This window comes from Thalassophryne amazonica, chromosome 18 (assembly GCF_902500255.1).
Source record: "Thalassophryne amazonica chromosome 18, fThaAma1.1, whole genome shotgun sequence".
NCBI lineage: Eukaryota > Metazoa > Chordata > Actinopteri > Batrachoidiformes > Batrachoididae > Thalassophryne > Thalassophryne amazonica.
In genome coordinates this window covers 33,471,862-33,486,102 of record NC_047120.1, presented here as the reverse complement: position 1 = coordinate 33,486,102, position 14,241 = coordinate 33,471,862, and the positions used below count along the sequence as shown (strand labels likewise).

Sequence of the window (14,241 nt, the reverse complement as noted above, 5' to 3'; positions counted from 1 at the left end):
AAAATTTACAGGGTGATTCCATAATTTATTCCTCAGAATTGAGTGAGTCCATATTTTTTTCCCTCTGCTTGGTCTAAAAAAGTAACCGTTACTGACTGCCACAATATTTTTTCTTGATTTCTTATAGTGTTTCTTAAAGCCAGAAAGTTTCCATTTGAAATGACTTTAGTTTTGTGGCATGTCTGTGATCTGCTTTTTTTCTACAAAATTAAACAACTGAATGAACATCCTCCGAGGCTGGTGATTCCATAATTTTTGCCAGGAGTTGTATAAATGAGCAGTCCTGTGATATGTTTCTGTTTTGTACAGATCAGTGGTTTCTGCACCAATCTGTTTTGTATAGATCAGTGGTTTCTGCCACTAGTCTTCCGTGTTTTGGCCCGATGTGTCGTTCCTATTGGACAGTGCAAAGCTACATCACAGCTCAGAGCGTCGAAAGTTTGATTGGGTTGAACTTTGACCGCGTCAGCCTGCCGACAAGCGGCAATGCGTGCTCCCGTCAAAAGCGTCGCTTTAGCTCGGCTTTTGACGCAACATTTCTGCTGCATCTAAAAAGCAACGCATCTCATTGAAAATAATGCTTTTTAGACCGATTTTTGACGCTTCTGACGTGATCAGTGTGAACGGTCCTTAAGTCATCAACATGGGTTGATGACCTCTTATGCACTATAGAAAAAAAATATTTTTGCTACAGTGTTCAAATGAATGTCAGTAAAGTCAATCATGTACATGACAAACTGCTGATGAGACAAACGTAATCTGAAGAGGTCACAGTGACTGCTTAAAAACAGTGAAGAGCAGTCACACCACTGAGTCATCAGTTAACTGCAATAATAAAAAGATTAACCATTAATTGTACAACACAGAGAAATGATTCAAACAATTTACATGCAAGACATGAAGGTTTCTGTGGCTGCTGACATTATGTTTGCTAAACATACTGCAAGCTGTTCAGTAAGCAGGAATATTAATTTCCTCCATCAGTCACTGACCTGAGTCAAAGTAACGCCCAATCACAAACAAAAGAAAGTCTGACCAGTTTGTTAAACCGGCCTCTTTTGTGTCAGCCATACTGCTGTATTCTCCAAAATGACCAATCCCATTTTGCAAACACATGAAGAATCGATGTGACATTTCAATGAATGCTTTACATGGTTTCCCTACCACTGTATAGGCCTGACAAGCCACTGGGCCTAAACTGGGAGCTGCCAAGACATTTTCAGAATATACGATTGAAAAATGGGAGGAGTCAAATGACAACTGCTGTGAACAGAGGTGCTGTTCGCGCTGCTGCTGATTAAAGATCTTTGCAAATGTGCTGCTAAACAAAAGCCACATGAATGTCAAGACAGCAGCAGTTCCACAGTTAAGACTTTTATTGTGAAACCCACAGCATGACTGTGGTGAACCAATGTTTGCAAACTTAACAGACCTTCACTAAAGTTTACCTAAAACCAGACTTAATAATTACTAAGACCTCTTGTAAGTAAATCATTCAGAGACAGACTGTTCTCTCTTGGAAGTTCTAAAGGATAGAGCAGACTTATCAATATGTGACAGTGAGTGAGCATAAAAACACCCAACAATTCTAAGTTATCCATACATTCAAAATGAATCAATGTCTGAAAAAAAATGGAGGGATGTGAGGTGGAAGCTGTTGGTGGCAGAAACCTAAAAAGATGGGATGAATCAGAGGAAAAAGCATGCAGAGAGGAAACTTACTGGGCTGGGAATAGCATCTGGATCTATTCTATGTCTTGATTTCTGCACAGCCGGCAGGTCAGACGCTTGCTTTACATTCAAATGTTTGTCCAGCAAATTGTACAAAACAGAACAAAATAAATCAGAGTGAAATATAAAAACGAGCGAGACCAGAGAAAACTCAGCAAACTGTACTGAGTTGCAGGCAGCATTGCTGTTATTCATACAGAAACTAATAATTAGTATGAATTACTGGATTAGACAAGCATAAGAAGACTTGGCTTTACATAAGGCCCATTTACACAAGCATGCCTTTTGCTCAGAGGAGGCTGCAGCAGGAGCCGTTCGCACACGCACGCTCCAACAAGGTGCAGAAAGCATTTTGAGCCGGCTAAAATGGTAATTATTTGTCATGTTTACATCTTTATGGCTTGATAAAACAGTTGCATGTTCTTTCCTTTTGTCTGCAGCTGTTAAAGTATTTATTTTTATGTTTATAACAGATTTAACTTCTTGTTATAATCCTTCAGATGAGCTGCGCTCTGATGCGATCTGCTGACGTCACCACTCGCTCTGTTCACTGCTTGTTTACTCCACTTGACGAGCTGCACGTCGTGTTGGAGATTAGATCACGCCACATAGCATGACATTTGTGCGTGAAAGATTTTTTGAAAATTTCAAAATTTTCTGTGCGCAATAGCACGCACCGGCGCCCCTCTGGCGTCCTGTCTACACCAGTTAAAGACGAGTTTACTCTCCAGCACGACACAGGTCGTGATGTGTCGTGAAGCAAAGGCATGCTCATGTAAGTGCCCCTTTAGCCTTAGTTTATTAGACACTCATGCTAAGCAGCTCTGACGTACACATAAAGACAGAATGTTTACTATTAAAACTGTTAACTGTTAAAAAGTGTTAAATGTCACCACAAGGCGACATTTGTGATTCATGAATACTGACAGAGCTGAAACCAGAGTCATCAGAATTAGAGACAATTACATCAAACTGCACAATATTTCAAACAGACACTGAAAACTGACACTTATGTTTTCTTAACCAGCCGTCCTCAAGCTTGCTTCTTTGGACATCATATACAACACACTTTCTACTTCTCCAATTTAGGTACTCAGATCAGAGTCACCGAGGGGGGTGTCCCTCACCACTTGAATGAAAATGGAACACAATTTGATTATACATGTGCAGGAGTATTAGGGAGAAAAGCAAAATATGCAGGGCCAGGGATACAGGCAACCAGGACAGAGAATCTCTGTACTAAACTATGAGAACAACTTACAACTTTGACTTGGTAAGTAGAGATGCACCGAAGCACAATACTGACATGACATCATCTGAGGTTATCAGCCAGACATGACCAATGGACAAGGTCTTCACGGGTCACCAGAATGGGTCCAAATGTAAAGCTAGTCAAGACAGGTTCAAGTCTCCTGCTGATCAAGCCCTAACCTCTGGCAATCTCAAATGAAGCAAACCCGGAAGTGGAAAATATCGCTGTTTCTTGAATGATGTTTTTAGAGCCGCTCCAAAGGGAATTGCTTTCCATAGAAGCCCATGTTAGAAATTTCCACCTTTTCAGCAGAAATGAAAATGTTTACACACTGGAAAAAAATGGGTTTTGATCACTGTAGCTAGTTTTGAATAACTTATCAGGTTAGCATATTTTAGCCATAAAATAATGAATAATTAGGGCGAGGTTGCTGTGACTGTCAGCTAGTATGTGAGCCCTGACAACTAGCACAGAGGGTTGTAGACTGACCATGTGCCCTGTTCTAAGCAGTTTATTATAAATATCAGTAATAATATGACTTGATGTGGAGTTAATTGTCCGAGTGGATTTTCAAAGAAGTCTGTGCTCCAGTATTTCCTTCAAGGGAAATTTTTGTGTAATTTAATTTGCAAGTTAGCACTGTTAGCACTATTAGTGGAGCTCAGCCGGTTGGTGATGTCAACTGCTCTGTTACTGAGGCAAGAAACCAGTTATAATTTTTCATACATGCATCCAAGCTGTCAGTCATTAAAGCCACTGTCCAGTCTGCAAAAATATGCTTTAAATAAACACTGCACCAAAATTAGCCTGTTAGCTTTTGCTTGTTCAGGAACATGCCCATGCTTCATTCATCCTACTTCGTTTATGGATGACCTTGTCCTCACTCCACCTCTTTACCCATTTATGGGTTGGCCAAGAGTTAAGTGGAGTAAGCACTGTCAGCATGGTAATACTCAGCGCCACACTGTTTGTGCTTCAAAACCACTCTGCAGAAAACTTATGGGTCACGTCGCAGAGGGTTTGACCAGTACATATACATTGTATGCTGTAAAACACATCGGTTACATATCTGCTAAAGTCATCAGTGTGCACACGTGCCAGCAGTGACCACGTGTGTATCACAGGAGACAGAAACCATGAACAGCAGCAAGTGCAAGCTACTTACATGATGTATAGAATAAGAGGGAAATATTTTGGGATGCACAATGATATTGACAGTGCCGATATTGGCCATTAAAAGCTTAAAACCTTACCGTAATTATCAGCAGATAAGAAAATTTTTGTCAGTGAGCCAGACTGATAGGTCAACTCATAAACACTGTACACAAGATACACGTTTCTCAATTTAAGACCAGATGCAACATTTCAGTGCTTCTCCCATTCGAACTAAATTTGAGATGAGCTTGTTATCAAAGGTTGGGCACTGAGCTTGGGTTCCAATTGGAGTGCAACAGATACAGGTTTTTATGGGGGCAGATATGATGCCAATATTAGGGAGGAAAAATTTACAATACCGACATATCTACTGACATATATAAAAAAATGTCAATTTCTTTCATTTCACTCCCAAACTGTCACGTCAAACAAATGTAATGGATATATTTGGTTGTTGGTTATTTTTATAGCTATTTATAATAGAGTTCATGTTTAAACTGTCAAACCTCAGTCGGGCGCTAGTTTCAATATGGCAACAACTTCACCATGAGGCCAAATCAGAAGGCAGAATATGGTGCCTCATTTTGTTGCCACTTTTGTGCCTGAACAGTAGAGTGAAAACACAATTCAAACCGTTAAACTAAATAATCAAACAAAATGTGAATCACATTAAGAAATACAAACAGCGTGGTACTCTATGGTACATCTATCTGAAATATGCAGTGCTCAAAAACTGAGTGACCATGCAAGGAGGATACAAATGACAGAAACCACCATGACACCTGTGGTGGAGTGACAGGCATCTGTGTGTTTGATTGGAGAAACTGTATGGTGCAACTTTCGTCCAATGCTTCCCTAGTGATACATTTTCATGGAAGAGTGAAACCAAGGAGGATTTTCTTTAGAGAGAGAAGAAAAAAAAAAGTGAAATTTTAATTTGCCACAAGGTATGAGGAAGACTCCAGGCTAGATCTGATCTCTTTTTATGCATGAAAATGCTGCAGTTAGAAACTACGGCACTCACTAAAAAGTGGTGTACCATTTGTTACTGGCTATGGATGCAGATTTAACATTAGTGCATCAGTTATGGGATCTACATGCTGGTTTTGGTACAGTTAATTACTGTGTTTTGTTGGAGAGAATTTAACATTATTTTAACATTTCTTCCATGCTTCTATGGCACTTCCATGCCTGAGATCATCAAGTTGACTCCATTGAGCTCATAACCTCACATCACCTGCATTCTCAACCATGAAATATGGGGTACCTCCAGGTTCTACTATGGGGCCACTGTTCTTTATTTAGCTCACATCACACCTGTTATGGGTTCACTTCAATGTCTCCCTGTGACTAAAAGAGCACATTTCAAGGTTTTGCTGCTGATGCTCTTTGTGCTTTTGCTATGACAATGCTCTAAATGGTCATGTACGCCGCCAACTTACTGAGGTGTGCTTAGTCTTATGCACCTTATTACACACACACACTCCTACTTTGTGAACCAGCTTGCCGGTTGATATAAGAAATCAACTTCGACTGAATCTTTTAAGGCTGATCTTAAAGCCCATTTTCTGCCATCATTATTTTATGGTTTTATCATTTTAATTATATCTGCTGGTCTGCATGTTTGATTTTCACTTGACATCTGAATTTTACTTATTCTTATGAGTGTAGAAATTTGTTTTATTGTTGCTTTGGTGTTTTATTACACTGAACACATACACATTTCTACTTAAAGCCTGATTTAATTAAAAGACTGCTAATTATGGGCTCTTAAAATGGAGGGACTGTATACAAAAATGGCTGTAATTTTTGATAAACATCTAGAATTAAACCCGAAAGTCTACAAGACAGGCACATCCTGACTGTTTTCAACTCCATTGTGGTGGTATATAATGCCAAAATTACAAAACGTGTGTCACTGTCGAATTATATACAACCCCTGGCAAAAATTATGGAATCACCGGCCTCGGAGGATGTTCATTCAGTTGTTTAATTTTGTAGAAAAAAAGCAGATCACAGACATGACACAAAACTAAAGTCATTTCAAATGGCAACTTTCTGGCTTTAAGAAACACTATAAGAAATCAGGAAAACAAATTGTGGAGGTCAGTAATGGTTACTTTTTTAGACCAAGCAGAGGGAAAAAAATATGGAATCACTCAATTCTGAGCAACAAATTATGGAATCATGAAAAACAAAAGAACGCTCCAACAAATCACTAGTATTTTGTTGCACCACCTCTGGCTTTTATAACAGCTTGCAGTCTCTGAGGCATGGACTTAATGAGTGACAAACAGTACTCTTCATCAATCTGGCTCCAACTTTCTCTGATTGCTGTTGCCAGATCAGCTTTGCAGGTTGGAGCCTTGTCATGGACCATTTTCTTCAACTTCCACCAAAGATTTTCAATTGGATTAAGATCCGGACTATTTGCAGGCCATGACATTGACCCTATGTGTCTTTTTGCACGGAATGTTTTCACAGTTTTTGCTCTATGGCAAGATGCATTATCATCTTGAAAATTATTTAATCATCCCCAAACATCCTTTCAATTGATGGGATAAGTGTCCAAAATATCAACGTAAACTTGTGCATTTATTGATGATGTAATGACAGCCATCTCCCCAGTGCCTTTACCTGACATGCAGCCCCATATCATTAATGACTGTGGAAATTTACGTTCTCTTCAGGCAGTCATCTTTATAAATCTCATTGGAACGGCACCAAACAAAAGTTCCAGCATCATCACCTTGCCCAATGCAGATTCGAGATTCATTGCTGAATATGACTTTCATCCAGTCATCCACAGTCCACGACTGCTTTTCCTTAGCCCATTGTAACCTTGTTTTTTTCTGTTTAGGTGTTAATTATGGCTTTCGTTTAGCTTTTCTGTATGTAAATCCCATTTCCTTTAGGCAGTTTCTTACAGTTCAGTCACAGACGTTGACTCCAGTTTCCTCCCATTCGTTCCTCATTTGTTTTGTTGTGCATTTTCGATTTTTGAGACATATTGCTTTAAGTTTTCTGTCTTGACGCTTTGATGTCTTCCTTGGTCTACCAGTATGTTTGCCTTTAACAACCTTCCCATGTTGTTTGTATTTGGTCCAGAGTTTAGACACAGCTGACTGTGAACAACCAACATCTTTTGCAACACTGAGTGATGATTTACCCTCTTTTAAGAGTTTGATAATCCTCTCCTTTGTTTCAACTGACATCTCTCGTGTTGGAGCCATGATTCATGTCAGTCCACTTGGTGCAACAGCTCTCCAAGGTGTGATCACTCCTTTTTAGATGCAGACTAACGAGCAGATCTGATATGATGCAGGTGTTAGTTTTGGGGATGAAAATTTACAGGGTGATTCCATAATTTATTCCTCAGAATTGAGTGATTCCATATTTTTTTTCCCTCTGCTTGGTCTAAAAAAGTAACCGTTACTGACTGCCACAATTTTTTTTCTTGATTTCTTATAGTGTTTCTTAAAGCCAGAAAGTTGCCATTTGAAATGACTTTAGTTTTGTGTCATGTCTGTGATCTGCTTTTTTTTCTACAAAATTAAACAACTGAATGAACATCCTCCGAGGCCGGTGATTCCATAATTATTGCCAGGGGTTGTAAAAGAACTGATTGTAAAAATGTTGAGTATCTTATTTTGTCCAACAGAATTCACTCCATGTCACTGGGTTGTTACAGTGCTGTTTAGGGCCCACAGAAACTGGCAGATTGTTCACTTTGTTTTAGTGTTATACTTTAATGTTACGGTTTTACTTACAATGTGGGACTAGTGTATAATTTGCTCCTTGTTGAGGCCATAATAATTTCTTGTTTTCATGAGTAACAGTCTATATTTGTAAAATGATACATTTAGTCTTGTTTTATGTATGTACCTACAACATGTAGGCTGTCACAATGACAGAAATAGGTTTAGGTTTGTTTTGCTATTTAAGCATGAGCGCTGAAAGGTGTGTTCTCTTGACCAGGCTGCAGGTCTGTGGATAGATTAACATCTTCACCTATTACTTGCATTCTCTCAATGGTATTTCCTAAATTTGATGAGTTAATTAAGAGCTATAATCAATATGATGTCAAAGTCTTGTTGCCGCTTTTGTAATATCCATCACTTACATAACAACAGCAGAGTGTGTGTTCCCTATTTTTTTGGGGGGGGGGGGGGGGGGGGGTGTCAGAATCGGTGCATCCCTACTAATGCGTAATTGCCATCAGAATTCTGACCGAGTTGTTGCTATTGTAATTAATTTGTAATTATTTGTTCCAAAGTTCCATAAAATAAGACAATACAGATTTACAGTGATTCATAAAAATATGCTTTACATCATACGTTTACTCGCAAACACAAAAGTAAGTCTTCATCCTAACTTGAAAATCTCTAAACAACCCTATGGAACAACTGGGGAAGAGAGATTAACTTGAGGTTTAACTGGCAGGTTTTTAAAAAAATGAAAACAGGCAAGTACTTCAGAATGAAAAATTAAAGATGTGCAGTGAAACAATTTACATGTTCTTATATCTCCTCACCGGGCTGGGGATGGCATCTGGGTCGAGTCTTTTCTGTGTAGGGGGAGCTGGAGCGGATGCAGGGGTTCCATAGTTAGACTGACCAGGATAAGAACCTGCATAGCCAGCTTGAGGCCCTCTCACCTGACCAAATGCACCTGGACAGAAACCAAAACCAGCTGCTCAATGGCACAAAGAGAAACCAATTATTTAGCATTCGACTGAGTGACAGTTCTCTTACCGTTCTGCTGTGGGGGGTAGCCTCCTGGCATTCCAGGCTGAGATGGAGACTGTTGCAGAGGCCCAGGAGGGCCTGGTGGGCCCTGTGGTCCTGGAGGCAGGTGATTAGACTGGGACATTGATGTCGGAGGCATCTGAGCTCTGGGAGGATGAGGACCTGAGTGGTAGGAAGAGGGCTGCAGCGGAGGAGGTTGGGTTTGGGCTGGCATTGAACCTGGGTATTGGCTCGAAGGTGCAGAAGTGGAAAGAGGTCCAGCAGGAGGAAACATCCCAGGCTGAGAGGTGGGAGGGGGAGCTCTGGGTGGGAAGACACCCTGGGCAGGGGGAGGTGGGCCAGAGATGAAGGCAGGCTGGCTAACAGGTGCAGGCGCTGTGGAGAAGGGGGGCAGGGAAGGTGGGAATGTTTGCTGTGGCTGGGACACAGGAGGCGCTATAACCTGGCTGGGTGGAGGCACAGAACCAGAGTAGGAGGACAGCGGATAAGATTGCTGAGACGAAGGAGGTGGTGCAGAGGAGGTGAACTGCTGCTGGGAGGTGTGGGCAAGAGATGAGCTCAAAGGCTGGTGTGAAGGTGGAGGACCTCCGTAGTATTGCTGAGACGATGCAGGGCCACTCTGAGCAGAGGACATAGGATGAGGGGCCTGGGTGTAAGGAGGTTGACCGGCAGTTGAGTAGGAGGTACTGACTGGAGGCTGCGAGCTGTGAGGTGGAGCTGGGGAAAGACCAACAGAGCTCCAAGTGAACATGAACTTTCATTTGCTTCTCTGCCAAAATAAAGACAGCGATGGGTAATATGGCAAAAAATATCATTATGACATTTTCCCCCCATACAGACCCAAACTTATATGTGATTTAATAATGCGACCAGTTTGAAAGGTGTCCTGATGACAAATGAAATCTTGAAAAAAATTAGAGCAGCCTTTTCACAAAGAGCTGGCAGGCAGCAATGCTGCATGTTAAATGTATCCATAGGGGAGGTGATGGTCTAGTGGTTAAGCGTTGGGCTTGAGATCAGAGGATCCTCGGTTCAAATCCCAGCCTGACTGTGAATTTACGAAGAGCCCTTGGGCAAGGTCCTTAATCCCCTAGTTGCTCCCGGTGTGTAGTGAGCGCCTTGTGTGGCAGCAGCCTGACACTGGGGTGAATGTGAGGCATTGATGTGTAAATCGCTTTTAGCGTCTGATGCAGATGGAAAAGTGCTATATAAATGCAGTGCATTTACCATTTATTTTTATTTATTTTTATTTACATTTATCCATGTGGACCCAACGGGTGAAGGACAGCAGCTCTGTTACTTTCTGCTGTGCTGAGCACAAACATTTTTTGCCCGACTGTTCATCTTTGTCACTAACGTACTTCACTATAAAAATAAATTTTGTCAACATTGACGTCCCATAAATTAATTTTGTGTGAGATCCAGGTCACGCTTAGTTCACGAGACACACTACAGAGTGAGACATATGTGATGGTGACATCTGATGTGGCCTGTATCCTGAGGCACAAGCACTATGCGAGATTCCATCAGCAGAACGCACCATAATCATTCATCCGTTTGCTTCAGTATCTTTAGTACATTAACTTAATGTTTTAAAACGCAGGTTGATTACCTTTAAACTGCAATCATGTCACCAGATCATGAATTTTGTCATGATACATTATAAGGTAATTTCATCACTCAGCCCTACACCAAGACCATTCTGCTTTGTCAATGAAGTTGAGCTAAAACATGCTGCAGACTGAGCATTCCGTGAAGAATCAAATCTGTTCCAAAACTACTGCTTACGACAACGTGATACTCAAATTTTAATGACAAACATAACTGTGGATGTCATTAGACTACTTGCCACTCAAAGATAAATCCAGCCGATGCCTACCATATCCTGGTCCTGTAGGAGTGGGTGGTCCAGGGCTTATCTGCATCCCAGTCATTTGATTGGCGACCTGCTGCATTGTGGGTGGAGGCCCGTAGTGCTGTGGATAGGTAGGTTGTAGACCTGACAGACTTACAGCCCCCTGGCTGTACGGCTGAGACACAGCAGGCCTAAAAAGGCAAATTACCAAAATTCTATGAGCATGAATCTCAACATCAGTTTGTTACAACAAGAAGCAAGTCCTGTACAGGCTCTGATGTCCATCAGGTCTGTGTGTATCCTCAGAAAGCATAGTGTCAAGCAGAGGACTCTACGCCTCACCCTGGATGGGACGTCACTCCATCGCAAGTTCCTTCCCAAACTAATACGGTTACCCATTTACAGATGGGTGGACTGGAATGACGTAGATGAAATGTCTTATCCAAGGACAAAGGTAGGTAGCTTGAAGCTAACACACAATTAAACCCTGGTGAATATACTGGTAGTCCAACTCCTATCCTGCAGCGCTAACACAGGAGAGAAACCCAATTTTCCACAAACTGCTTAATAAAAAATATATGAATGTCAATAAGGCAACTTCAGTAGAGCCCCAATGAACTCAAAAGCATTTTTTCCTACAACCTAAAATTACACAGTGTAACAATTAACCTGTTTTTACATTTTGTGATTACATATAATACTGTATTATATTATTGGGTGGGGGGAATATATGCTCATAATTTCTCAAGGTGGAATCCAAAAATTTATCAATTCAATTGCTGAATGAAACAAGGTAGACATGTAATAGACATGTACACATATAGTACTACCTTAGATTTGGAATGTATAATAGAAGATATACCTTACTGAATTTTCATGTAGTACCATTTTTGGTCAGCAGATGTGCAATGTATTGTTGACCCGATCTGAGTGTTCTGTAATGTCACATCTGTTTCAAACAGACTTAAGAAAACTTGATGGGGAATTGTGGAAGATGGCACTGATGATCATTTACTGAAAGGAGTGCCAGCCAGTGAGTGCAGAAACTAAGGATGGGACAGAGTCTTTTCCTTGCGTGTTAAAAATCAATGCTTTGAACTGCTTCGTGGAACAAAACCAGAAACATCTGGTATTTTGCTAGGAACAAAAAGAAACCAGAAACTTTATATTTTTTATGTTCAGAACAAAACTGCTTATTTAAAATAATGGTAACTGGTTAATAGTTCTTTTTTCCATTATTGAAAAGATTTCCATTTACAATAACCCTGTGAGGATGTCAGACTCCATTAATGCTATACACCCAAACAGTTGGTGCATTGTGTCGGTTTGCAATCCATCAATAAACTCAACAGAAGAAGACCCAGTGAAGTTCACTTCTACCTGTCATTTACTTTGGATGTTGGTGGTGGAACAAAGCGCGTCCCGTGTTTCACGCTGAGAAATGCAGCTGGAGCAGACAAACACTGACGGACTTCTTTAAAAACACTGCATTTATTCGGGTAATTATTATGCTTTGTGTTTTTGTCTTGGTGGTCCAAATGGGATTTATTTTCATCACGAGCAGAACGCTGGAGATAAGTCATATGGCTGAATGTTGGCAGGAATATACTTCAACTTAAAAAAAAAAAAAAACTTTTCTTGTTTTTGACCGGACAAAGCACTGGAGTTCTCTGCTCAGGCTGAGAAATGCAGCCGGAGCAGACAAACAGTGTGACTTATTGGGGGGGGAATGCTGCGTTTTTTCAGTAACTTCCATGATAAGGAATTCAAGTATTTCCCAAATGTCTTCTAAAAAAGACCATCTTCTCATCAGGCTGTGATGATGAATCTGACTGAAACGATGTAACAGGTCAGATTAAGACTTTATAGTTAGTTAGTGTGTGAATGGTTTTAGGAAGTGGGTATTTGTACATAGCCATATTAACAACATTCATACGTAGTGCAGCCTTGTTATGGTTATTGTTATGGTTTTGTGAGCACTACAGCTTTTGCTGCTGAGCCAATCAATGGGCAGCAGCAAAAGCTCGGTCATGACACTGTACGTATTGCATGGGGACCTAAGTGCGTCGTTCGAGCCCCAGATGTTAAATTAACATAGGGGTTATTTTACCATGCACGACATTTATAAATAAATGATGTAAGTTAGTATGGAGGAAGGGGTAGTTAAAAAAAACCAAAAAAAAAAAACCAAGCTAGTCATTTTCCATCATACGCTCTCATACCACAAATGTACCAAAGGTTAAAAAGGTTGCTAGAGTCATTTTGTTGCTGTTCTGAGAGTTGTCTGTATCATGTAATTACTGTACGGTGAATTTTTGCTTTTATGTGACTGGTGTTCTGCTGACCATCATCGAGTAACTTTATAAATTTTTAATTTCTCAAACGTCTGAGATCATAGCACTCACAGGCTCAACTGTCTAAAGCATTTGACCTTAGTTGTTTAAAAAAGTAAATTATCCTTTAACTTACTGTACGAATGATTGAGAAATGAACTATATCCATAAGAATAAACTCAAAACAAATGAGAGAAATTGTCAACCTAGGCAGCAATAATAGTTAAACTGTTGTCTTATATCTGCTTTACTTATTAACATACAGATCCACAAAACCACAAATCTACTACTAATCCCCCACTAACAGACATATGATTACCTGGGTGGTGCCTGTGTCATAGTTGGGGGTCCATTCTGGATGCTCCCCTGAGTGTGACTGTATTGAGTATAGGGTTGAGTTGCTGAGACTGGAGGAGGTACAGAGGTGGGAGGCCCCCTTGCAGGACCTGAAACAGAGTAACAAAAAGATTATGCACATGCTTGAAGAACAATTATTTAACTAAGCCTCACCCCAACCCATACGCAGAGCAAAGTATGATCTGGTAAATTCATACAGCAAGCTATAAAAAGGTGATGGGCAACTGTGGTGCCCAGATATATTTTTGTAAGTGACTGCATTCCCAGTTTTTGCCTCAGGGGTGAGAAGCACAAACTACATAAAGTATAGCAACAAAAATTGGGTAGCAAGTCAGTCAGTTAGACCCATGAGACTAAATCTGTTCAGGGCTTGAACTTAACAAGTCAGATCTGGCAACGTTTACGGCTTTAGTTTCAGTTATATAAACTGTACACACATGCTCCACTACATCCATCCATCCATCCATTTTCTTCCGCTTTATCCGGAGTCGGGTCGCGGGGGCAGCAGCTCAAGCAAAGCCGCCCAGACCTCCCGATCCACACACACCTCCCCCAGCTCCTCCGGGGGAACCCCAAGGTGTTCCCAAGCCAGCCGAGAGATGTAATCCTTCCAGCGTGTCCTGGGTCTTCCCCGGGGCCTCCTCCCAATGGGACGTGCCCGGAACACCTCTCCAGCGAGGTGTCCAGGGGGCATCCGGAAAAGATGCCCAAGCCACCTCAACTGACTCCTTTCGACGTGGAGGAGTAGCAGTGTTGGAGTGATTCTGTGGATACACTTTTATTTTATCATGCATGTTTTGTGTTCTCGCT

The 14,241-nt window shown here is 40.9% G+C and overlaps 1 protein-coding gene across 4 annotated transcripts in view; it reads right to left on the bottom strand.

The window, feature by feature from the left end:
* sec24c (SEC24 homolog C, COPII coat complex component) overlaps nucleotides 1-14,241 on the bottom strand; it is a 60,246-nt gene that overhangs the window by 30,072 nt on the left and 15,933 nt on the right. For 2 of the 4 annotated variants that reach the window (XM_034193272.1, XM_034193274.1), the window contains 5 exons: nucleotides 13,394-13,520; nucleotides 10,766-10,932; nucleotides 8,893-9,603; nucleotides 8,673-8,809; nucleotides 1,723-1,791 (listed from right to left, as the gene is read on the bottom strand). In XM_034193272.1, the coding sequence (XP_034049163.1) occupies nucleotides 1,723-1,791; nucleotides 8,673-8,809; nucleotides 8,893-9,603; nucleotides 10,766-10,932; nucleotides 13,394-13,520 (1,211 nt within the window). The remainder of the gene's footprint in view (nucleotides 1-1,722; nucleotides 1,792-8,672; nucleotides 8,810-8,892; nucleotides 9,604-10,765; nucleotides 10,933-13,393; nucleotides 13,521-14,241) is intronic. The other 2 variants (XM_034193275.1, XM_034193273.1) reach the window with 1 other exon arrangement.